Genomic DNA, 25990 nt, shown 5'->3' with positions numbered 1-25990 from the left:
ACAGCTCCCGCCGCAGGGACACGCAGGTGTTTGCTGGGCGACTGCAGGGCATCTGAGCGGCTGTGCTGCCTGGCAAGAGTACTGCTGACATTACAATCCACCCACAATGCAAAGCTGTCGCGTTTCCTTCGCGTATTTATGTTCTCAGAGAAACTACGGAAGAAACCTACGTCAGAATTAAAAGTTGTTCTTGCAGCTGTACCATTTCTGAACTATGGACAGGGATTTTTTGACCTATTTTTCATTTAATCTATTTTATCAGCAGAAGTCCTCTCTGTAAGATGCAAACTGGGATGGAGAGAGATGAACAGTGACTGAGAAACTGTCTCAGTTTTACCGAAGAAAAAAATCACGTGTTTGCCAAATAAAAATGAAAGAAAAGGTTCAATGAAGTCATCCTAAATAACAATAAATTCTCAGCTTCTTTTACACCACCACAAAGTAAGCCCACAAAAAATTTCTCTTGGGAAGAATTCAGTTCCCAAAGAGCCTGCTTGCTCCTTCAGAGTCCTACAGATTTTTAGCTTCACAAAGCAACTCAAGATTAGTCAAGCTTTAAATAAAAAAAAAAAAAAAAAAAAAAAGAGGGAGGAGGATGATTTTGAAGGGGCATTCTCTGTGACGATGAATGTGGGATACCAAACAAACGAACCGATTAGGCTTTAAATTAACTAAATGCATTAGATATAAGTAACTTGCAGGCTTGAAAAGTCACCAGTGTAGGTGCCACCACCCCAGTAACAAGGGAAGTCACTCTAACTCGAAAGCGGTCCCATCCTTGTCTCCGCAGGGACGCAGCCTTGGGTCCAAGCGACTGTGGCTGGACGCTGACTGCTCTCCACGCTGCCGCGAAGCGCTGGGCGGTCAGCAGGGAGCTGCGAGCCCTCCCAGCCGGCACTCGGTCCCCTTCTCCGCGCTGAGACAGCGCAGGCTGGGGAGCGGTTACGGCCGCTTTTCTTGCCATTCTGACACAGCTGCGTTCCACCGCCTCGCCGTGTGCCGGGAGCACGTTCACGTGCTCTTCCGAGGTATTCGAGTCTACCTGGAGAATGATTTCCAAATGTGTATCGTCCGCACAGGGGGAAGCATTTTTCAGCGTCTGTCCGTTGGAGAGTGCACACGTGTGTGCCATTAAAACCTTGCATCACTGAGACACGTCAGAAGGCGTCACGCGTATTTCAAAGCAGACTGCACCCTGAGCAGGGAGGCTGGGACGTGCAGCCAGCGCGCGAACCTCCCACCCCGGGCCTCAGGGAAATAGATTAAACGGTGTCGCGGGAAGGAGATGGCTGCCATTTCGGTGCTTCCCGAAGCTGGCAGCCCTGCGACCGTTCTCAACCCAAGCCGATGTTTCAGGAGAACCCCAACACCCGGGTTCCGCATGGCCCCCCTGCCCCACAGCGCCTGGGCAAATGGGAGACGGGCCGGGACAGAGCCCCGGGCGGAGGGGCTGCGGCCGGCGGGGAACCGGCCTCGGCGAGGCCGGGGGCTCGGACACGGCCCGGGAGCGGCCGCCGTGCGGTGCCCCCGGCCCGGCGGTTGGGAACAAAGCCCGACAAAGCGCGACTTGGAGCCGCGATGAAACTGCTCGGGCTCTAGAGAAACTGCACCGAAACGCGTCGCTCCGCTGCACCAGGCCGCTGCTCAGAAAAACCCCGAAACACAGAAAACACACGGGAACGGATGCCTGGCTCTCAGGCTTCGTAAGAGAGAGCAGCACTAGACCATTTTAAGTACTTATTTTTTCCATCTAGGAACCTAAGAGTTTCCAAACGATGTTTTAAAAAAGGGCACGCTGAAAATTAAGACAGACAAAGATGCACAAACAGACTAAACCCCGACTGCCTCGGAAGCAGCGGTCGGCTCGGACAGGGCTCAGAGTGGGCCACACGCTGCCCGTCGCCCGCGCTCAGACACCGCCACGGCACGGCTCGCCGGCCGGCGTACAACAACCACACGCCCGCCGCAGACGCCCGCCAAACTGCCCCTCTGCTCCTACGGCAATCCTCCTCTTTGCTGTTTTAAATTCTACACCAAAACAAAACCATAATCGTGAGAGATCCGATGAGAAAATCCCTCTAGCGCCCGCGCGCCCGGCTTCGGCGCCAGGCGTGGCAGAAGCACAGTGCGCTGCCACCGAAACCGCGCGCGTCCCGAGGAGCGAGCCGCGGGGAACAGTTGGCTTCGCGTTGGGCACCGCGCGCTGCAGCCCGTCACGCAGACTCCAGCCGTCCCAGCAACGCGCGAGGACTGGAAACGCTGCCGCCCCTCTCAGCGACACGAGAGGAGTCTCTCCAGCTTCCTCCGCGCGGCTGCGCGCCAGGTATCCCGCACGAGCACGACGCAAACGGAGCAGCTGAGCCTTCCCACGCACGCCTGCAAACGCACACGGGAGCGCACGCGTGCGCGTACGCCCGCGCGTGTGCGTAGGGACGCTCTCAGCGGCGAGCCGGGCGCCACGTTTCAGAGCCCCCCCATGGCTTCGGGGAGGGGGAAATCCCCAGACCTCCGCAGCTACAGGTTTTTACGAGCATAAGACAGTCACCGATGCTTACCTTCAGGCAGTGGGGCTAGGCTGGGAGGGAGGCACGACGCTAGCGCAATTACTGTCACCACAGAGACGGTGAAACACCCCGTGCCGCCGCCGTACACGGGCAGAGACCACTCCGGCGGTTCACCATGCACAGAGAGTTTCAAAAAGAGACCGAAAAAAGCATCTGGCAGCCTCCCCCCTCCCCCCCCCCCCCGCCCCTCTCCCGTTGCTGGGGTTTAAAGGAGTTGGTGGAAGAAGGTTTGTCAAGGGCTGAGGATGCTTGGCCGGGACCCTGCAGACTCGGGGCAAGGACGAGCACGCCACAGCAGCCTGTGCAACAGGGTGCAACAGCACGCAGGTAAACCTGCCTTGAGCAAAGAACTGCTTTGTGACTGTCGCCAAAATCTGCTAGATCCAGCAGCTCCCACGGGGCTGCGCGTGTGTTCCTATATTCCCCTCGCCAGCACTTCAAAAGTGGTCAAAAGGAACAAAAACAGTCGCCACGTATCAAACCTGACGCTGCACAAAGACAGCGAAGCAACTCACAGAGTTAGCACCAAACACATCTTGGCAGCCAGCTCTGTGGGTATCATTGCCCACAGTGTGTGGGCGACGGCTTTACTGCCCTGCAACGTAAGCCATGCGTCGCCATATCCACCACAAGCAGTCCAGTTGAGCAGACAGAGCTTTAATTTTCTTCTGTCCTCCCTGCTGATGATGTCATTACCTCCCAAGACATACTCGAGATACTTGGCGCTGCCGCATACGATGTAAAAGCAGAGACATTCACAAGAGTCTCAGAGGAGAAGCAGGCAAACTGACTACGGCCACAGAGAGTAAAGGTCGAACCTGGCAGATGGGAAACCGTCCCGGCGCTGAAAATTTTCACGCAAAAAGAAAAAAGCTAAAAGCTAACTGCAAATCCCGCCATGTTAAAGGGCAACGCCGCTGTCACTCAGCGACCCTGAGCAGGGCACCGGGCGAGGGGCTGCTCGCACCACCCACTGCCCGGCCCGCGGCGTCACCCGCGGCATCGCCCCGGCACGGCGCACGGTGCGCCAGCGCCAAGAGCTTGCTGGAAGAGCCACAAGCGCGGGGCAAGGGGACAGGTTCTGGCCAGGAACCCCCCCCAACCCCGAGTTGGAGGCTCGAGCAGTGCCCTCGGTTTGCGCGTGGAGATGAGGAGCAGCCAACTCACGAAGCGGGCGTGCACAGGGCTGCGTGCAGCCACGAGCGCAGCGGGCAGCGGCCCAGGGCTGGTGAGCACCATGAGGCGCATGCTGGCGTATGAAACGCCATCACAAAAGGCATACCATGCTTTGCAGCAGGAATACTGGAAATACAACTTATATACGTTCACAGAGTATAAAGGCAACCATGACAGTCACCCCAGGGCTCGTCAGCTGGTGCTATAGATCCTGTGTACGTATACCTGCATATGCACAGGTATTACAGTAGTCTAAGGACCTACTTCCTTCTCTTCAATCCTCCAGATTAAACAAGAAAAGAGCCACTGAATACAAGATTAACAGTCACTGTGACAGTAGTTTTCTGTGCCCTTCAGTAACAAACCTACAGACTATCTGACGTGCCGCACGCACACCTATTCTGACAACGCATCAGTTCAACCCACTCGCAGTTCAGACCTTCACAGCGAATCTCGTCCATACCAGGAGGAATCAGAGTGAGTTCTCTGCAGCGAAAAGGCCCCGTCTTCTCTAGAAGCGTGCCACTTACAGCCTAAGGACTCACAAAATGAAGCACATGCCATCCTTCCACAATCCTCTGAATGTCAATTTTGCCCACGGCTTCGAAGCACAAAACCACTTCCACTAGGTGCTACTATAAACAGGAAGGTACATAAAAAACCATTAACAACAAGCCTTTTTATTCCTCCTATCAGTTCTCCTGTAGACTTTTATCCTGTTTTAAAATCCATCAGTATAAACTTCTTTCCTGTGCTTATTCCACACACATATCTGCATGATTTACGTCCCTTTGTAGCCCAACTCAAACTTTACTTTTTCCCTTTTTAAACCTTCAAGTCCCTTGTCTTCAGTACATTCTCCATTGCATTTTTTAATTACTTAAAAAACTTAAACTTCCTCAGAAGGGTTAAATCAGTTTCCCATCAGCGTTCAAAAATGCAGTCGCTATATGAGAGTTTTTCCCCGTCCGTAAGAAACCCAAAAAAGTAGGGACAAGGAAGAAAGATCAAACTGATGACAGAATTGGGGAAAAAAATTCCCCCTATAACAATCAACAGAATGGCAAAAAAAAGAGCAAAAAAAAGTGAAAAAGTCACCCAGAATATATGACCATGTAAGCATGGGCACTCTTGCAGAAAACCTAGTCAGCAATCCAAAGCCACTGGAAATTTAAATTAGAGCTAAGGTCCACAATAGCAGACAAATCTGTACAGATAAAAGGGCCTGCTCAGGTTGCAGGTATACTTAGTCTAGATCTCTTCAGATTTGCAAAGGAACTTTATTAGTTTCATTAATTTTTTTTCTTAAATAATCAAGAGATTTGAGTGCATCCACATTACACGGTAAAGAAGATTAGGTTTTTTTTCTGTAATCAAAATATCCATATGCATGTGCTGTATCTTCCAAATGGCAGGTGGATTCCCACTGCTGATCACCGCTGCGGGGTGCGCTCTGCTGTAGTAGCTCAAGCACAGAACGCTCCTGCTGCCATTTAGGTAGCGTTAAGGCTCTAGCGAACGCAGGCAAGAAGAAACACCCCCCCCTCAGTGACCGGAAAAGCCCGAGCGCTGAGCAGGACGCAGTTCTGAGGAAAGCCAGCTGACGAAGGGCTTCGGCAACGCCTACACCAAGGCGCAAAGATCGAACCCGGTGACTTCGCAGGCAGCCGGCGTGACGTGGCACTGCCCGTGCGTCCGAGGGGCGGAACCGCACAGCCCCGCGCCCAGGAGGGCTCGGCCGGCCCCGGCGTGGCGGGCACAGCCTGGGCGGGAGGGCGGAGGACCACGGGCACCCACCCTTCTGGAAGCCCCTCCGCCCCCGAGCAGCGGCCTCGCCGCGTGCGCGCGTCGCCAGCCCGCGTGCTCCGCTCCTCCCCGTGTGGCCACTTCCAAGCCAACGGCGAGGCCGCCGCTCGACGAGGATGCTGAGCCCCGCAAGCGGCGGCCCCCCGGCCCCGCACGAGGCCGTGGCGAGCGGAGAAGCAGCACCGCGAGCCGCCACGCACAGCGGGCAAGGGAGTGGCGAACCCCGGCTTCTGGGGGCTGCGGGGGTCCTGACACTGAAGCTTGAACACCGACCACATTAGTAAGTCTTGCTGCTTTGAAAAAAAGCAGCACATACCATTAGGTATTAATAATATTTCAATTGCTCAACTAATTTTCACCAAGAAATCTTTTTTACTGTTGAAAGCAACTTTTTCTGAAATTTAATTCAGCACTTCCACAACTTAGGCATCCAAAAAGTACACGGAAGTATCTTTCTTTAAATAGTTTTTCTGTGGCCTAACAAAATCAAAAATTTCTTGGAGACGTTTCTGTAGAAAAAAGTTGGTGCTACAAATAACAAGACTCTAGAACAAAGACACGTATCTTGCAAAGTTCGTGTCCAAAACTAGCTGTCAAGGGAAAGGGTAAATTAAAGAAGAAAAGCACAACTTACTGTACTTTTCTGTCATTTTAGAAATAAGTTTACACCTTTTCACCATTTAAAAATACACCGAGGGATTTGAATAACAGCACAGAGAGAAAAAAAATACAGATGTGGTCAGATTTTTGAATAGTTTCTGTAATACCACGCCGAGTTCAGAAAAAATTAAGTCATAGATGTAGAAGTAATTTAAAACACTGATAGTTAACAAAGGGTATTTCCTTTCTGAACATGGCTGACAGAGATAAAACAATAAACTAAATTTATGAGAGACTGCTATTTCTATTTTGACTTCATAAGCTGTAGTTACTGCTGCTGAACAGAAAATGCCTTCCTGCATTATTTTGTAGGGAAGAGGCAAAAATAAAAAGCTTTCACATTCCTTTTTTCTTTTTAGGTGTGTATTTTTTAATGGTTTCATCCACTAAATGTTCAAATCCCTTTTTTTTTTTTCCTTTCTTCATTTTACAGATGTATTTTTATTAAGTTTTTTTTTTTTTTTACTAAATGAGAGACTTTATGACTAAGGATAAAACTCAGTGCATAGGAAGACCTCTAAACCTGGAAAACAAGATGCCAAAAAGGGAAGCTGAAAAAAGCTGCTTTGGAAGTACTAACTTGCACTTCATTTTATGTTCACTATTTTGTTTTGTACTGGGCAGTTTTACAGAACAGCAAGAGTAAAAGCAGATGTAAAATCCCATGCCTCCAGTGAAATGATTTGCTCCCTGGACACTGGCTTCCCTTCGTAACTACTTTCCAAAGAGATTAAAAGCACACGTATTTTACCAAATTCCAGAAGCTGGTCTGTTAGGAAACACAAAAATTGCTTTGTCTGTTCAGAGAGCTACAGCATCATGTGGTAAACAGATTTAGAAATACGCTGCAGGACCCGACAAGCCTCGGCCGAGTTCTGTGCGTGCTGCTCCGACCCCCTGCCCCTCGTTTGCCCATGGTGACCACCAGCGCCAAGGCTGCACCAAGAACGGCTCCGACAGGTCCTGGAGCAGGACGCTCAGACCAGAGCGCAGCGTCGTCCTTGGGCCTGGAGCGAGCCCCAGCTGCACGGGCACCGCGCCCCGACCGAAGCCGAGCCGGTCCGCGGGCCGGCGGGGAAGGACCCCCGGGGACGCGGCAGCCGCACCCAGCAGCACACGTGGGAGCCGCTGCAGCCATCGCACGCCATGTCACCGTCTGCAGATGTCACAGAGAGGTGGCCAGAGCTGCTGATGAGGCTTGCGGAGCAACGACCACCATGGGCATCCGAACGGAACGCTCCGCGCCAGGGCCGGCCGGTACCCGGCAGCCATTACTTTCAAGGCCAGCGTCTCATGCCAGAGTAGCATCTTGGAAAGCCTCGCTACTGTGTTAAAGAGAAAAAATATAGATGAGAAAACAGCCATTCCCTCTCTGGGAGCCCAGCATCCTACGCACGTGCTGTTCTACAGAAACTTTGGGTTCAAAACCAGCCATACGCTCCACAAATCCGCCAAGCACAGGGTGCGACCGCCTGAGCCCACTGTCTCCCAGGAAGGTACGGCGTGGGCAAAAGATGAAACAGGGAGAAGATGAATTGTTTTTTGTACCCCTTAGTGGCCGGACATCAATGTTGCAGCTCTGAAAGCTGTATTTCAAAAAGCCGTGAGGGGAAATAAAAAAGCAGAGATGAGGACTCCAGCTAAACACGGGAGAGGAGATATGGTAAAAGGAAGCTTTTAATGAAGGAATGGATGAAGGACTTCCACTACAGGAGATCAACATTCTTATCATATATACTCTTACTGCAAAGTGGAGGAAAGGTGTAGGAGGGCAGAACCTTCCTTCAAAGACCTGGAAACTCTCTGACACTAAAAATGAATTCAGTGCATTTAGTACCTGGTACAGTTTGTAACAATTCTCTTTGCACACTTTCTTCTGGACTCTAACTGTTTTAAAAAATCGGGCAGATCATACCAAAGACCTCAATTTGCTGGATTACCGACTTTTTGAAAGCCACTTGAAGCGGGCAGGACCCTTTTTGCAAAGTCACAAGCAGCAGCAGCAGCGCGCACTTTTCCAAACGCCACGCAACGATGAGCAGGTGGGGTCACGTAACACACGCCGGTACGCAGCCGCCGACCGACTGTAGTTCCAGTGGCTGCTCCGCTGCCAGGCTGTGCACAGCCCCACCACAGAAACACAGCGTGCGGAGGGACAGAATCACAGAATCACAGAATAGTAGGGGTTGGAAGGGACCTCTGTGGGTCACCCAATCCAACCCCCTGCCGAAGCAGGGTCACCTACAGCAGGCTGCACAGGACCTTGTCCAGGCGGGGCTGGAATATCTCCAGAGAAGGAGACTCCACAACCTCCCTGGGCAGCCTGGGCCAGGGCTCCGTCACCCTCAGAGGGAAGAAGTTCTTCCTCATCTTCAGACGGAGCTTCCTCTGCTTCAGTTTGTGCCCATTGCCCCTTGTCCTGTCGCTGGGCACCACTGAAAAGAGCTTGGCCCCATCCTCCTGACACCCACCCTGCAGATATTTGTAAGCATTTCTAAGGTCCCCTCGCAGCCTTCTCTTCTTCAGGCTGAACAAGCCCAGCTCCCTCAGCCTCTCCTCATAGGGGAGATGTTCCAGTCCCCTCACCATCCTCGTAGCCCTCCGCTGGACTCTCTCCAGTAGCTCTTCATCTTTCTTGAACTGGGGAGCCCATAACTGGACACAGTACTCCAGATGAGGCCTCACCAGGGCAGTGTAGAGGGGAAGGAGAACCTCCCTCGACCTGCTGGCCACACTCTTCTTGATGCACCCCAGGATCCCATTGGCTTTCTTGGCAGCCAGGGCACACTGCTGGCTCATGGTTAACCTGTCGTCCACCAGGACACCCAGGTCCCTCTCCGCAGAGCTGCTCTCCAGCAGGTCCACCCCAAGCCTGTACTGGTGCACTACAGTCACGTACAGTCACTACGGACACGGTAAGTGCTCTCCCTGATACTCTCTGTGTGAAACCAGAAAGCCAGCGCCCATCTTCACATCCCAGGTAACGGAAGGTGGCCAATCAGCTGTGCTTGCTGGGAAACCAGCAGACGCACGATGGAAACTTGGATTTTACAGAAATGTGGGGACAAACACGTTCTTGCTTAACGTGGTACTAGACAAGCAAAACCAAAAAGTGAAAGGCATCTACAGGCTCTTGGGAAGCAGGCAGAAAGGCAGGAACAGTTTTCAGCTGTGTCCTGAACAGCAGCATCTGCAGACCAGCCCTAACTCCTGGGATGTCAGCTGAAGACAGAAGGGTGCAGGTGAATCTTGATGTACCATCAGCAACCAGAGCTCATTTCCCAAGGCAAAGGGACATCATTTTCTGTCACGGCAGATGGTGGTGACTGAAGCTAGAAGGCTGCATGGGGAGAAGACTCTCTGCACTGGAGGCATCGAGAAAGTGTTACTTGTTTACAAAGAGTATTAAAAATAATAAGGTTGTTAGACAAGAGCAGGGCAGGCAAGTGAGAAGTAGAGGAGTTAACAGAATAAGGAGATATGCCAAATTCCTTTCCTTGAGGAGTTATTTCTGACTCCTGTGGAACCTCAGCACCTCTATTTCAGGGACTCTGACATGAAAACAGACTCATCAAATGACTGACACAACCAGCTACTCTCACAGTCAAGAGGATTGTTCACATTTCAGTTCCCTTTTTAATGTGAAGCAAACTGGACGCTAGACACGCCACGACACTGTCACGAGAGGTCTATCCCGTTTACACCGTCACAGGCAGTTTCAGGGAGAAGGCAGAGGGTGAGGTTTCACCAGTCACTTCACCCCATTGTCCATCCTTATTCATACTGCAACCCCGAGATAGTAATTTACAAACTGTGTAGTCACCTAAATACTTGATCTCGTTCTTTAGAAACCCTGAAAACAGAAGTGTGTACATCTCAAAATAATTTAAATTAATTAGCAGAGAATATCACTGAGAGGATAATTTGCCAACACACACATTTTTTAAATGCATTTCTTAGAATCATAGAATCATTCAGGCTGGAAAAGACCCTTAAGATCATTGCATCCAACCATTCACCTAACGCTGCGAAGTCCACCACTAAATCACATCCCTAAGCACCACACCTTTTAAACACCCCCAGGGATGACGACTCCACCACCTCCCTGGGCAGCCTGTTCCAGTGCTTGACAACCCTTTTGGTGAAGGAATTTTTCCTAATATTCAGTTTATACCTCTCCTGGTGCAACTTGAGGCCATTTCCTCTTGTCCTGTTGCCTATTATTTGGGAGAAGAGACCAACCTCCACCTCACTAGAACATCCTCTGGATTTAAAATTTCTATGTTTACGTTTCAGCAAAGGAACCCTTTATAGACTGAAGATACAATGCTGCATAACCTCAGTAAAGAAATTATGGTTACTTTACATTAGGAAGATTTATGGCTTCTGTTCTCTAAAGCTATTTTGACGCTGTTTCGGCTTTCCATCACATACACACATACATACACCACCAGTCCATTTTAAGCCTGTGTCTTTGCATCTCCATCACCCCATCACCATACATATTAGAAACAGAGCAGCTGAAGCAAGCTTTTGCACGCCGGAGCTACCTGAACACCACTCGCTGGGATGTGGGAAGCAGGGAGAGCCAGGGTTCGAGCGGAGCCCAGCCCTGCGGCGCGCTCTGCACCTCCGGCACGTGCCTGCGTCAGGTCCAGCATGGGGCACGGGCCCTGCTCTGCACGCCGCGGACCAAACGCAGCGTCATTAACTCGCTCACAGTCGCAAGAAACGTGCAAAGCGCCAGGCTTTCTGCACAGTCATACACAGGTAGAACGGCAGCAGCTAAAATGAAGGGAAACGTGCGTGTACAGGTAGCCCCTGCTCCCAAACGGCTGCGTGTGCCCAGCTCGTCCCACATCGCCAGGCACGAGGCTGCTGTTGGCAAAACCGCTACCGCTGTGAGGCAAGGCGCAAGAAGGGGCTCTGAGTAGGTTCTGACGCAGCTTTGAGAGTGAAAATCAGAGTAGGAAAACAGTTATATTTATGAGCCTCCTCTGTGACTGTCTCTGACTTCCCACTCGAGCACCTCAAAAGGTGTTTACATTGCCTACATAAAACAAAACGATTTTAGTTCTTTACTATCACAAGTTTATACAGCACAGGAAAACTCTGCTCCCATTACCTGCTTTGAATGTGGCTTTCTTATTGTTAACATCTATAAATATACATATGCATAAGAAACATTGCGACATTTGTTACAAAAACATACCGTAAGTTAGCAAAACTGTCTCCTGATATTAACCTCCCATACTGATTTTTAAAAGTCTCTCTCGGTTAACACTAAGCACAAAAAATGAAGACATGATTTTCATTTTCATGTTACACCTAGTAAGCATAATCATTCTGATAAATGAATTATGGAATCTTTCCCAAAATGTGTGTATATAATTTTGAAATATGCTTAAAGTCTCAAGCACTGTTTAAACATTTTTCTATTGGCTGTTTTTCTGGGTAATCTTTAGCACTACCATCAGCAAGTTTGCTACATAAATCCAAGGAGATATACAGAGTAAACCAAACAAAAGAAACCTAACTCCAAGTCGTTCGCCTGCCCAGCAGTTATGAGAAAAACAGATGCTACCCAGAACATGTATTAACTGTGCTATGCACAAATGGCATTGCTGTTACAGCAGTCACCACACAGCACCAAACATTTGCTCCCCAAGAGGCAGGGTGATTTAAGAAAAAGACAAGGTAACTAGCTCCAGTTTCAAAGAAAAGGACAGGATATGAAAATACAAAAAGAAAGGTATTCATGAAATTTGGAAACTTCAAGCTAATTCTTAGAAACTGCTTTTTAAAAGATTTATAGGGAGGAAAAAAAATACACAAATTCCAAACATCATGTGGCTTCTGGCACAGCAATGGAACGCTCTGCCACTCGCCTGGCATTGCGCTGGGAAAAGGGAAAGCATTTCTTAAATCTCTGAGGCTTGGGCAAGAGATTTCACCAACCTCTTTCACCAACCACCTGAGATCGAGTGCAAGCTACAGCCCGTTTAGCCACGGACTGTGGACAGCTATGCGAAAATATACACAAGAACAACCTTCAGCAAAACGTTACTGAACGTTTGCGGGCAAGAAACAGGTATTCTACCAGAAAAGAAGGCAAAGACAATTTCTCAGCTTTCCCCTCTCAAACAGCTCCGTAGCAGCCTGTGAACAGCAGCACTGTGTACTCAGCCACGCTGAGGGAAAACTTGACTAGCATCAGCCTGCAGAGCAGCGCTGTAGAAGATTTTACTTCCCTGGACACCAAACCGCCTCATTTAGACGCGCACAAAGTAAAATCACAGTATACTTTTTTTTATCAAATGAAAAACCAAAAAAAAAATCCAAACCAAAATGTTGCGAAGGTCCCCAGTGCTGCAGCTGATCCGGCAAGGCTTGCCACCGAGGCAGCCTCTCCTCTCAGACTGGCAGGGGACGCTGTTTCTGGAAATTATCTTTGTGCTTCGGAAACCGGTGGGCAAAAAAAAAAGCATGGCTGATCATCTAAGAGAGTTTTTAGTTGCTGGTGACAAGGTATGCATTACACAGTATGATTATTACAAACATATACCTAAACACATTTACTAACTTTCTGCACAGTAACGTGGAAGAATACTTTGCAAAATACCAAAATGTTAGATGTTAGTCTTAGCGGTTGGGAATCTTTCTGAATTATCCAGTGCAGAATCCATACAAGAAGTGACAGTAAACTTGCAAGGCCTGGCGTCTGCGCTGCCGAGGGGCAATGAGGCAAGGCAGAGCGGGCAGGGGACAGGAATCTCATCACGCGAGAAGAGGAATGACAGCCCCCTGGGTTGCGGGTGCCGATTACTCTCCTACTCTGCAGCACACTCCAGCAAATGTTTTGTTGTTACGCAGTTCCTATCTCCAGTTTTCTTTACGTCTTTAGTCCTCAAACTGTTTTTTTTTCTGCTTACCTTGTTCACAACAACAAACCGTTGTATTCCCTTTTTATTTCAGTCCCCTTCTCCTCAACTCCCTGCAACATCTTATATGCTCTTAGGAATACAAAATATACAGGAAAGTTGGAAAGTTCACAGCATGAATCACTCTGATATTACTTCTAAATTTCTACCAGCCAAAAATGCCTTCTTTCCATATACGACACTACTGAAACAATGGTATTGAAATGGTATAAATAAATGGCTGTTTTCTTCATCATAGTTTTGCACCTATTCTTACGTACTCCAACTCGCTTGCTGTTTATCTTTCTTTTCAAACCTTGACATCAGTACCGTTGCAAATCCTCCCACATACAGAAGAATAAACAAGCAATTAAAACAGTACTAACCTTCACTGACAGGAGTTATGCAGCCTTCAAGGTTCAACATTATATCTTCATCTCTGTCATCTGCACTGGCTCCCAAAAGCATCCAGCTCTCGACATTATCACTTTCAGATTCGAAGCTCTCCTCCTCCGAGCTATCATCTATTACGAACACGTCTTGGACAGCACGAGCTCCAGCAGAACTAACCTCGTTAAGCTTCCCACTGCCGCTTTTCCTTTGCCTCGACATGTCTGCACCTGATCCCGCAGGATACAGGGTGTCACATCCAGCAGCTTTGGCATGGTTTGGCGTGGAAGACCCCGGGTGGACATGTATTTTACCTTTAGCTGAAGAGCTTGTTGACTTCTTTGCTTTGCTTTTGTAAACACTGTCTTCATCTGGTGTATCAGACAAGACAATGATCTCCGGATCACCTGAAAGCTGAACACTGCAATCAACGAGTGAAGTGATTTTCTTGTCTTCATAACGTTGCTCAGTTAGAACTGAACTATGACCCGCGACTCCTGCAACATCGGCATCTTCATCCGTTTCCACCACGCTGATTTCTCCAAGATTTTGGGAATAGTGGATCTGGCTGTAGAGATGAAATTCCACCTCACTATCAACACTCTGCTCACTGGACGACTCCTCGTGATAAAGTTCATCTTCATACGTGTCAGCATCCTCGACGTCTTCGTATTCAGCAAACATTCTGGAAAGCGAATAGTCTGTATCTACAAAAAAACAAAAGGTTTTATCAGAATGGTGATGAATGTACGCCCAAAACCATCTTTCAAGTGATACCCTTGGTCTTTCCGAAATTGCTGAGGTTAGTCATAAAGCTCTGCGTACGGAAGATAAAACTGTGCAGACTTAACAGCTACAAGAATCAATGCTCAAGTCCATAATAGCAAAAGCTACTTACGGGTGCATCTGGTTTAATCTTTACTACTTTAACCTCAGCTACTCTGGCTTCTGAAAGTTGCACTTAGTGTGCTCTTAGCTTCCACAGCTCCTCTCCATCCTGGGTTCAAAACCTGGGTATCCACACGGATTGGGAGCCAAGCGAGTATCTCCATCTGAGTTTTGATTGTTCTAACAACTAGCGTTAATTGTGGGTACTTTGCAACTTGTTTCACTAAGTAACATCTTATACATATACCTGAAAGAGCAGGAAAGAAACATTCAGCAACATGTGACAGAAGTAACCTGGAGCCTATCCACACCTGAGCTGCGGAGTCACCTGAACTGGCACTGCAGAATTTAGCCCTACCACGAGAAGTGGTGGGGCTGTGATACACGAGCACCCACAGACGCTCTGCACAAGCTTAGGTCTGAAGGTAGCATGAAAAAAGGGTAGTAAAGGTAGCACACAAATCTACAGCCTTCACACAAACTAGCACGTCACGCTGTCCCATCAGGACTTTGTGAACTGAGTTACAATGCCATGAAAATGCAACAAAATCGGGAGGAGTGGTTGACGCACCAGATGGTTGCGCTGCCGTTCAGAAGGGCCTCCACGGGATGGAGAAGACGACAGAGAGGATCCTCATGGAGGCTAGCAGAGGTGAGGAAGGAAGGAGAGAGGCTGAGGGCCCACTGCCTGGAAAGTGGATTTGCAAAAAAAGACCTGGGGATGGGACAAGTTGACCATAAGCCAGCACACTTCTGGGGCACAAAGCACCCCGGGCTCCTGAAGAACATGGCCCGCAGGGTGAGGGAGGGCATCCTGCTGCGCCAGTCAGCCTCCCGAGACCACGTCCGCAGCACTGTGTGCAGCGCTGGGCTCTCCAGTACTGGAAAAGATGGACATGCTAGAGTGAGTGCGGTGAAGGGCCACCGAAACGATTCAGGGATGGGAGCACCCATCATACGAGGCCGGGCTGAGACCACTGGGACTGTCCATCCTCGAGAAGGGGAGGCTCAGGGCGATCTTAACAATGTACATAAATACCTGATGGGGCAGGGGGGTAAACAAAAAGACAGAGCCAGGGTCTTCCGAGTCGTGTCCATCAACATGAAGACTGGCAACAAACACAAAAAATAAAATACAGGACACTCAACTTAAACACAAGAAAGACCCTTTTTTTACTCTGTGTCCCAGAAAGCCTGCGGTGCCTCCATCCTTGAAGATGTTCAAAACCTGTCTGGGCAGGGCCCTGAGCAAACCGCCCACCCTAGGTTATCCTGCTTTGTGTTGTGTCCAAAGGGCTTGGAGGAGACTATTGCGAGAGGTTCCTTCCAGCCTCACCCACCCTGTGATCCCAGCCCAACAGCGAGTGTCTGTAGAGGTCACTACCTACTCCCTAGCAAGGCAGGAAATTCAGAGACATTCTGAAGTTACTTTGCCTAGTTCATAGGATACCTTATTTCATCTACGTGACCACATCATGCATGGAGGAGATGAAAGGGAGTGTTTTCTCTGAGAAGTCTATCTCTGTTTCTGTGTTAGTTACTGCTAGGGAAGCCAATAAGCTTGTTTAGACATCATAACTGTCAGATGGAGTTGTGGAAGGAAGTTGCGTGGTATTGTTTAAATCCACATACCGATACACAAGTACGAAAATTTACATTCAGGAGCTTTGTACAGAAGTAACTTGTGTGACAATGTTATGCAAGAACCCAAAGGCTCTCATCACGACAGCTCTTTGTGCACACCCTGCACAAGTCCTTCCCTGATCACGATGGAGTTCACCTCACTTGTATTCCTGTTATACCAGAAGCCAAACTAAAGAGGAAGACACTTTTCCTAGAAAAATAAACAACGCAAAATCACATGGAACGTGAGTGCGCAAGCAGGAAAATACAACGCTGACTGACAATCCATACACTGCACTCTTTTCTGTTTAGGCTTCCAGTAGATCAGCATACATCACTCAGTCCCACCTACACAGATGAAGAAGTCACTTCAGCCATCACTACCTGAGATCACATCCAAAGACCGTCTCAACCATACTGATCCACCACATGCTCAGCTCCACTATCTCCTCATACACTCCAGCTGATTTCTAACCACAAATGCAGTCCTAAAACTCAACAAGTGGAGGTTACAGAATCTGTTTCAAAACCTCTCCTATCCAGACGGTGACTATAAGCCTCTGGAAACTTTTACACCTGCAAACACAGAACTCTGCTTAGCAGCACAATGCATGCAGCAATAATGGAGGATAACATGGACACATCTGCATCTGCTAGACTCTGCTTCTCTCGTCTGGGTTCTTAGGTAAATGCAATATCTATTATGCCAAATAAAAAATGAAAAAATGTAATCAGAACTTGGTGGTAATAGACACAATAAACCTATTTTATACCAGTATTCAGGTTTGGATGCCGCAGATAAGAGGAAAAAGTAAACCGCTGGTCACCTGAACAGTCGTCGGTAGTGAAAAAATAAGACAGAAAAGCATCTGACAGACCAAATGAAGCACCTATACTTAAACATTTCTCTCAACTTTATGTAGGGTCACCCTTTCGCACAGGTCTTAGACTGTTCCCATCCATAGGGTGAGAATAAAAACAGAGCTGGCTCCAATCAAGCACAGTTCACAGAATCACAGAATCACAGAATGGTAGGGGTTGGCAGGGCCCTCTGTGGGTCACCCAGCCCAACCCCCTGCCCAAGCAGGGTCACCCACAGCAGGCTGCACAGGACCTTGTCCAGGCGGGTCTGGAATATCTCCAGAGAAGGAGACTCCACAGCCTCCCTGGGCAGCCTGGGCCAGGGCTCCGTCACCCTCAGAGGGAAGAAGTTCTTCCTCATCTTCAGATGGAACTTCCTGTGCCTCAGTTTGTGCCCATTGCCCCTTGTCCTGTCACTGGGCACCACTGAAAAGAGCTTGGCCCCATCCTCCTGACACCCACCCTGCAGATATTGATAAGCATTTCTAAGGTCCCCTCGCAGCCTTCTCTTCTTCAGGCTGAACGAGCCCAGTTCCCTCAACCTCTCCTCGTAGGGGAGATGTTCCAGTCCCCTCATCATCCTTGTAGCCCTCCGCTGGACTCTCTCCAGTAGCTCCTCATCTTTCTTGAACTGGGGAGCCCAGAACTGGACACAGTACTCCAGATGGGGCCTCACCAGGGCAGTGTAGAGGGGAAGGAGAACCTCCCTCGTCCTGCTGGCCACACTCAGTATTAATTAACACACATTACAGTATTAATCTGTGGTTACAGGATGCAAGAAAAGGGACCTTCAGTAATGTAGGAAATTACAGAATCCCCCTGAAGCGTGCCACAACTTTAGCGATACTCGAAAAGCCAACTTCATTCAGGAACTCTGTCCTTCCCACTCTGTCACCCACTGAGTAAAGTTACACGAAGTTGAGTAGATGACCACTGCCGAAAATATGCAGCTAAACAAGACTGCTGGATCACGAGTGTCAAAGAGCGCCCAAGGAGCTGACTCACGGACACTTCGTAACGAAGACAAGGGTAAGAGGAGGCAGCATGGCACTACACTTACTTTGATCTGTCCTCTCTGGAAGCTCAGGTCAAACAGCAGCTCCTTCTCCTCTCAGGTCCACGCACGACTGGAATGGCGAAGGGCTCTTCCTCTTGCTCAGCACGTGCAGGCCACTGGGAAACAAGAAGCATCAGACGTCAGCCCCACAGCGCAGTCTGAAGATACCTAGTTCCGCTCGTCGCCACCCTCAAACTCGCGCAGCAGCTATGCCCCGGCTCTTCACCCTGGCACTGTTTCAGGTGCCTGCCATCAAGGCAGAGGAAAATGCTGCCTCTAGGAAAGCGACAAGGACCTAGGCAGGCAAAGTTTCGCTGTTTTTCAGAATGTCAAAGTGAAGCAGTCTCTTACTGTATTCACACTGATATTCAGAGAAAGGCGTATCTGACTGCCAGTCTTCAGCAATTTAGATTTCCCTTCACGACTGGAAGGCTTAGACTATGGGCAATCGTCCTTTTTGCTACCAGCTGGACTACAACAAAGACATCCCTCATGTCTGAGTGTGAAAGCCACATTAAAAGTAATAGTCCTACACAGACCAGCTGATCTGCTAGGCAACACAGGCTACAGAGAGCATAACACACTGATGCATCACTCTTTGGAACTGGTCTGCCTTTTAAAAATACCCAAAACTTCAAACCCTCTTACTTACTCAACTCCTGAAATCTTTCAGAGCTCACACAGTGACCCATTCCTCTCTTCCTCTTGCCACTGAAATATGCATTCTGCTTAACTTCAAATACTCAGATTTCTTAAAAGTAAAAACTCTCAAACAAAAAAAAATTAATTACAAAAAAAGATTACTTTTTCACCCTTTGCAAATATGACTTCTCAGACAAGTGTACTATTCCCGCCACAAATCATTGGTGAATCCCAAGAATTTCCTTACTTTTCTTGCTCCCTGCTTGATCTTTGCAGTAATGTCAAATCCAACACTTCATGACAAAGGCTGCATCGAAACTGCAGCAACAAATGTACGCTTTGCTGTCTTAGGAGGTAAAGACAAGACATAACCCCATCACCAGACTCTCTGTTACAGATAGGAACAACAATAAAATGGAAAAGAAAGGTCTGCTGAGGAAATTACCAGAAACTTCTTAAAACCACATCTATCAGAGCAGAGGTTCAGGCACCAGAACAGCAGGAGACATCGACAGACTTTGTACTTGTGTGCACACTAGACCTGTTCTCCGTTTTCTATTTCCACGTCTCTGTGATGCAGAAACTGCCTGGTACTTTTGGCTGTTAAGATACTGCACAGGTACCACTAACTGAGACTGATGAAGAACTTAAATGTTCAAATGCGGATAAAGGAAATCTTTCATTTCAGTTGCTGTAGCTGCCTTTGTGCCCTGTATCAGAAGCTGTCATACCCCTCTCCTGGGAGAGGTAAGTAATCAGAATTATTGTTTGTTCTTCTTGCTACCCTACGAAGGTATGCAAATGTCAAATCTGAATGTATTATAAAAAAAAAAAAACACAACGTGTTTATTATCAGAGGTCAACGTCAGGAGAGAGTTTTTTCCTTCACCAAATACAGGACGGATCTCACTCTGGCTCATGGGGATAACCCAGCCGCGCTCAAAGCAGTGAGAAAGCAACCACCTTCGTGTGCCCCCCAGGGTGAGCGCGCAGCCGCCAGACGCCTGCAGTCGCTCCCTGCACCCACACGTGTGCTCAACCCAGAGTGGAAACGGCCTCGCGGCCGCGAGGCAGGCTGCAGGACAGCCACCCCTCGGTTTCCACACAGCAAACCCCGACCGGTCCGCGCTGCGCCTATCGTCTCAGCCGCCAACAGGGCAGGCAGCACCGGAACGCTGAGCTACCGGTGGGTCCTGGCTAAGCTTTGTCACTGGTTTCTTGCAGCGTAACTCGGGTTGCTCAAAGGTCTACACCTCGTTCCGACGCTGATTCGCTGACGTGTTGGAGAACACGCTTCTTTTCTGCGCCTCCCGTCCACACAGCGCAGGTCAGCGTGAAGGAGGGGCTGTGGAGAAGAGGCGAGTGCTTTCCTCGAGAGCAGCGGTACCTTCAGGAGACCACAGCAGCGCGTCTGCCGCACCCACACCCTGCAAAACAACAGCACAGTCCACGCTTACTGCCAGGCTTCGGGAAGGCTTACCCGTTCCCCCCCTCTCCTCCCCTCCCCGCAGTTCTCGGGCCTGGAAACCGGCACCGAGCGGCTCTTCCCGGGATGCAGCGCGGCCCGGCAGCGCGGGGGGGCCGCAGCAGCCAGTCCCAGCGCTGACGGCCGGCGGGAGCCCCCCGCCGCGCCCGGAGCTGGCTGCGGGGCCGGGGCCACGCGCGGCTCGCACGGCCGCTCGCCGGCACGGAGCTCCCGGGCCCGCAGGCCGCGGCGGGGCAGGCGGCCTGGCCCGGGGACGGCGCGGCTCCGCCGCCCCGAGAGCGCGGGGCTGAGCCCGCGGCGGCATGCCGGCCCCCGCGACGGGCCGCACCGGCAGCGCGGCGGGCAGGGCGGATCCGCGGGGCCTGGGACCGGGCCGAGCCGTCGGGGAAGCGGCGCCAGCCGGGCCGCGGCCCTGCCGGCGGGGGAGCGCGGGGGCGCCGGGCCGGGCCGAGGGGCAGCGACCGCGCGGGGGGGGGCGGGGGGGCGGCAGGCGCCGCTCCCGTACTCACTGCCGGCCGCGCCGGGACACGCCGAGCAGGAAGTGGCGGCGCCCCGCCCCGCCCCGCCGGCCGCGTGCTTCCGGCCCCGCCCCCCCGTTGCCGCCGCCGTCACGCGGGAGCGTCGCGCCTCGCCACGCCCCCGAGGGAGCCTGGGCCCCGCCCCCGGGCAGTGGGCGGGGCGGGGATGCCTGGACACTGGAGCAGGCGGCCGAGGGGCGGGGCCGGGGCTGCTGGGGGCGGGGCTGGGGCTGCTCCGGGGCGGGGCGCCGGGGGGCGGGGCTCGGCCGAGGAGGTGGCGGGAGCGGGGCGGTTCGGAGCCGAAGGAGGAGGTGGAGGGACGAGCTGGGTCAGCAGTGGCTTCGCGGAGCTGCTGGGTCCAGCGGCGCTGGTTCAGCCTGGAGAAGAGAAGGCTGCGAGGGGACCTTAGAAATGCTTACAAATATCTGCAGGGTGGGGGTCAGGAGGATGGGGCCAAGCTCTTTTCAGTGGTGCCCAGTGGCAGGACAAGGGGCAACAGGCACAAACTGAAGCAGAGGAAGCTCCAGCTGAACATGAGGAAGAACTTCTTCCCTCTGAGGGTGACGGAGCACTGGAACAGGCTGCCCAGGGAGGCTGTGGAGTCTCCTTCTCTGGAGATATTCCAGCCCCGCCTGGACGCGGTGCTGTGCAGCCTGCTCTGAGGATTTGCCTGAAACTGCAATGTTCAGTTAAACTCCATATTTTTCACTTATAAAAGGTTTTGTATATCATAGTTTCATAAAAACAAGCATTCTGTAAGCTGAATGTGCATCCTGCCAGCCGCCGGCCCAAGGCAGCCCGCCCATCAGCTGCGGCTGCCCCGTGTCCCCAGCCGCCGGGCACAGACACGTGCCCCGAGCGTGCAGCCTCGCTGCCCGGCTCCAGCGAGCTCTCGGGTGCTCTGGTCTCGCCGGTGTCCGCCTCCCCAACACCGGGCTCCCAGGCCTCCTGTCCTACTTGCTGTCCAGCACAGCTTTACGTCTGGCGGTGGTTCCCTTGCCGGCGTGCGCCCAGCAGCGGGGACGCACTGTGTCTCTCCGCGCACTGCTCCACCATGCACGGCCCCCCGACCCACATTCAGCTCCTCTGTCCAGCTCTGAGACCTCCATACAGTGCTGTACACGTGGCACAGAGAGCCCCTCACCCAGGAGAACAGTCAGATGTCCCGTTGAATATTGTGAAACGAGTTCATATTGGAGTTTGTGTAGTGTGCTTCTGCTTTCATAAGCATAACAGACCTGATGAGCTACAGCAGGTAGCAGCAGGGAGTCGTGCAGGGAATCCGAGAGGCGGGAGAAGCAGGCAGGAGCAGGCAAGTGGATGAGGAGCCGTGGGATGCTTTGGCTGGATCTGCTTCTGCGGGAAAGGCCCTAGACCTGGGGCCCAAGCAGCTCCTCCATACCACCGGGACAGGCGCCCACTCAGCCCACAGCCGTGGGGCAGCTGCTCCATCCCACCAGGATGAGCACCCCGTGGCCCCGCAGCCTTGGGCAGCTCCTCCATCCCACCAGGATGAGCACCCCGTGGCCCCACAGCCGTGGGGCAGCTCCTCCATCCCACCAGGATGAGCACCCAGTGGCCCCACACTCGTGGGGCAGCTCCTCCATCCCACCAGGACCCATGCACCCGGCCAGCTCCCCCACGGTCCCTGGCACCGCTGACCCCCAGGTTGGCTTGCCTGTGCAGACAGACGTGTGCGCTGGTGCGTCCGCTGAGCCCAGAGCTTTCATTTTTCATTTCATTTTTTGTAGGCCCTTCAGACTTCGGGGTTTTCCTAAATGCGCTGCTGCTACTCTATTTTCAGTGTTACTGGCGTGTAAGTACAACCTGCTTTTTGCCTCTGGGAACGTTAGCACAGGTATGCAGGTGTTGGCTGCAAAAGTGCCTCTCGAAGGGCAAAATAATCTTATTCTCTGGTTCTCGAGGCTTTGGGTCAAGAAAGAAGTGAACAAAAAACAACCAACCGGTATGAAGGATTCATCATCCATCAGAGCACGCAGACCCTGGCAAGAGTCAGGAACGCAGCCTGGTGCTTGCAACAGGTACTTGTCTCTGATCTAATCGTGATACCTTTCAAAACAAAAATGTTCTTACTGCCTCTGGATATTACAAAACCTTCTCAAATGTATAAGATAGTTAATTGTTGTGAAACATATCCTGTTAATATGATTAAAGGGTGAGCCAGAACCGCAAAGTACTGCGGAGCTGTCAGGGCGCTGGAGAGGCCCGTGGGCTGTGTGGACCAGGGGCCGTGTCTGACCCCAGTTCCCCTCTCCAGGGCTGTTCCCGACCCCAGCCCGCAGCCCGGCACCCCGGCTTGGCCTCGGCCCAGCCCCGTCCCTGCGGAGGTGCCGATGCCCAGGGCTGCCCCGGTGTCCCCGGCTGCCCTGCTTCTGGCCACCGGGCCCTGCCAGCCCCACTGAAATGGTGTAAAACGCATCTTTGGAGAAAGACCTCCGGTCAGGTACCGGGGTGTTTCCAGGAAACGAAATTCCATATTTCTAGAATAAGCAGCAGAAAGATTAGAGGACTTGGGTTTAGCACTGACTACAGTGGTATTTTATGCTTGCAAGAGCTCGTTCTTGCCAAGCTTGGCTTTGAAAGGAAGTTTCTTTTTGCTGGTGTCATTGTGGAAGGTCAGCCATCGCCTGTGATGTGCCCCGTGCTCGGTCACCGGTCCCACGGACACCAGCTGCCCCGCAGCGCCCGCAACCGCTGCCGCTCGGGGACGCGGAGCCAGCAGCAGCCCCGCAGCGCGCCAGAGACCGGCTCTGCCCGCGCTGCCCGCTCACCGGGCCAGCCTGGGCCACGCGTCCGTACCGGGGGACACCTCCTGACGGATGCTGGCAGGGGGTCCCAGCGCGGCTCACACTGCTCTGGTTTGCCGCGGTGGAGGTGGGCACAAACAAACCAGCACACACTTCTCCGCCAGTTGTGTGCCTACAGCATTCACTGTTGGCCTCACCCAGCGGGAGGTCGTGTCTTCTCCAGGTCTTCCAGCACAGCTCCTCCAGTCTGGCCAGTTCTGCGGGCAGAGGAGGTCGGGGGAGCCAGGATGGCTTTTGCTGTGCTCGGCACAGAAGCAGTTGCTGCTCAGGGAGAGCGCTGAAGCACAGCGACTCAGGCGTGGCACGGAATTTCTGAGCGTCCTGTGGCGTAGGAGAAGCAAGGCCACGTGTTTGCCTTCATCTTGCTTCTCTCTCGTCCAAGAGGCAGCCCTCGTGAGAGGTTTCAGTTCGCGTGGTCCAAGTGCACACAGCCGAGGTGGGGACGTGGCCCGGCTCCGTTTCGGATGTGCTGCCGGGTGCTTTGCTGCTGCGGAGAAGCGGGGCTGCCTGCAGTCGATGCAGTGCGACTTACGCGTGGTCCCCAGCCACCGGCATTTTCACCCTTGTGCCCCTTCTTTCTCGGGCAGATTGAGTCCCACTGCTGCCTTCGCTTCTGAGCGCTGCTTCTGAGGGGTGATAAACTCCAGGCACCCGAGCCCGGTCTGAACCACCCGGCTCCTACCCTTGGTGCCTGAGCAAGTGGGCATCAAAGGGTCCCTGAAAGCCAGAGGGAAAGCGTTCAGCCCCGGGGGATGCTCTGCTGCTGTTTTCCCCCCCCCTGCCCATTGCTGCTGCAGCTGGGATGGGGGTAGAAGGTGCTGGTGATGTCAAACGACCAGGAGGAGGAAAGCAGAAGAGCACGAGGAACTGACAAGGACTAGGACAGTGGCCTTGAAGAGCCGCAGCTCCAATTGAAACAAGGGGCTGAGGTAAGTACAAAACAAAACAAAACTGCTGATAAAAAGAAGGCTACTTGAACTTCACTATGAGTGAATTAATTGGCGTGGTAAAACACCCACCCTCGAGCAGCGAAAGCCCCCTACCAAGAAAAGCCCCTTTCTCATGGAGCATGCGCAGAAAAACGGAAGGATACTGTGACTCTGAGTGGAGACAAGACAGGTAAGGACCAAGAGGAAGGAGAGGGATTCAGTGCAACCGCGACAGTACTGATCGCCGTTGCTCGACATGCGTGAATGTTTACCATGTGCTAGCCAAGGTCTGCTAGCTTTGTGGAGCCACCACCCAGCACCCATCTCTGTGCAGACATGAAGTAAACTGGCATCTTGACTTGGTGTGTCGGTCAGCTTTTTGCACACTGGGTAAAAGAACCCTGATTTTGGGGACAACACCCCGAACACCCCATCTTTGGCATGCTGGTGACTCACTCCAGAGAGCAGAGGACCTTAGCACAGAGATTCAGGTTCTGGTGCTCGCCCGTGGCCGGGGGTGAGGGGCTGGCACCCCCTTTGCACCGCGCTGCCGGGGCTGCAGGACGTCGGTGACGAGGGGTGAGGGGCTGCGCTCCCTCTCTGGGGAAAGGCCCCTCCTCTGCTCAGCTCGCAGCTCTCCAGGCTGCTCAAGGTGGAGGGACGCAGCTTCCTGCAGCCCGGAACTGCGGCCCAAGGCTGCGGGGAGCAGCAGGGCTGGGAACAGCCCTGTCCTTCCTCCCTGGCACCATCTGCTGCAGCTGACTGCTCAAGGCATCTTCTGCAAGGGTGGTCGGGGCTGTCCAGGCTGCAGCACGGTGTGGGCATCCTCCACGCTGCGCTCTGGCCGGCAGATGCCCGGCAAGAAGGAGCGGGCGTGCCGGAGCCTGTGGGAAAGCCTGTGTGGCTGCTCAGGGGAGACTTTGCCACATCTCCAACTGCTTGAGGACAGTCCGGTCCTCTCAGGTCCTCCAGACTGCAGGAGCCTGGTGGAGACCGTCGTTCTTCCACCACAACCTTCATGGGCTTGGAGGAGAAAAGGGAAGGAAGGGGTGGATTTTCCACACGTGTAAACTGGCAATTCACAGCCCAGATGCCAGCAGGTGGCACCCAAGAATGTGCAGCGTTGTCCTTAACGGCTTTGTGCGAGCTTGCTCACCCGAGACTCCTCAGCCTCAGCTCCCCTCCAGCAACGGGGGAGCCTGGAGGGCTCTGCCACTCTGGCAAGAGCTGTCAGGAAGGATCCGGGCGAGAGAAACGCTCATCGTCCTCTGCTTCTTTCCAAAGTGCATTTCTGAGCACCATCAGGAACAGCATGAAGGAGCCCAGAACTGGTCTCAACAACATTGCTCGTTGTCGAGGTGTCCGTGTCAGGATGCTGGTTTCTGTTCCTCGAAGCTTCGCCTGACATCAGCGCTGTGAGGTGAAATGGCCTCCTGGAGCTGCTGCTTCCCCGGCGTTCCTTGGAGAATTCACGGCGGGCAGGAGCTGCCCTGCCCAAGAGCGTCGCTGGAGAACATCGCGGGAGTCTTGTCCACGCTGAAATCCTGGTGTGGTGTTTCTTCCAGTCTGCAACAACGCGGGAATGTTGCTGGCGAATGCAGGCGTGTGAGGAGGTGGATTCCACGTGTGCAGGCAGTCATCT

General features: G+C 52.2%; 1 protein-coding gene across 1 annotated transcript in view; it reads right to left on the bottom strand.

Moving 5' to 3' along the window:
- Positions 1-20632, bottom strand: part of ZCCHC7 (zinc finger CCHC-type containing 7) — a 115465-nt gene extending 94833 nt beyond the window's left edge. The window contains exons 1-4 of the mRNA XM_075411691.1: positions 20583-20632; positions 19841-20014; positions 17949-18061; positions 13513-14223 (exon numbers count right to left, since the gene is read on the bottom strand). Of these exons, the coding sequence (XP_075267806.1) occupies positions 13513-14200 (688 nt within the window). The 5' untranslated portion in view covers positions 14201-14223; positions 17949-18061; positions 19841-20014; positions 20583-20632. The remainder of the gene's footprint in view (positions 1-13512; positions 14224-17948; positions 18062-19840; positions 20015-20582) is intronic.
- Positions 20633-25990: the final 5358 nt, after the last annotated feature.

This window comes from Opisthocomus hoazin, chromosome Z, assembly GCF_030867145.1.
Source record: "Opisthocomus hoazin isolate bOpiHoa1 chromosome Z, bOpiHoa1.hap1, whole genome shotgun sequence".
In the NCBI taxonomy this organism is placed as follows: domain Eukaryota; kingdom Metazoa; phylum Chordata; class Aves; order Opisthocomiformes; family Opisthocomidae; genus Opisthocomus; species Opisthocomus hoazin.
The sequence above is the reverse complement of the archived record's forward strand: the minus strand, read 5'-3'. Positions and strand labels throughout refer to the sequence as shown.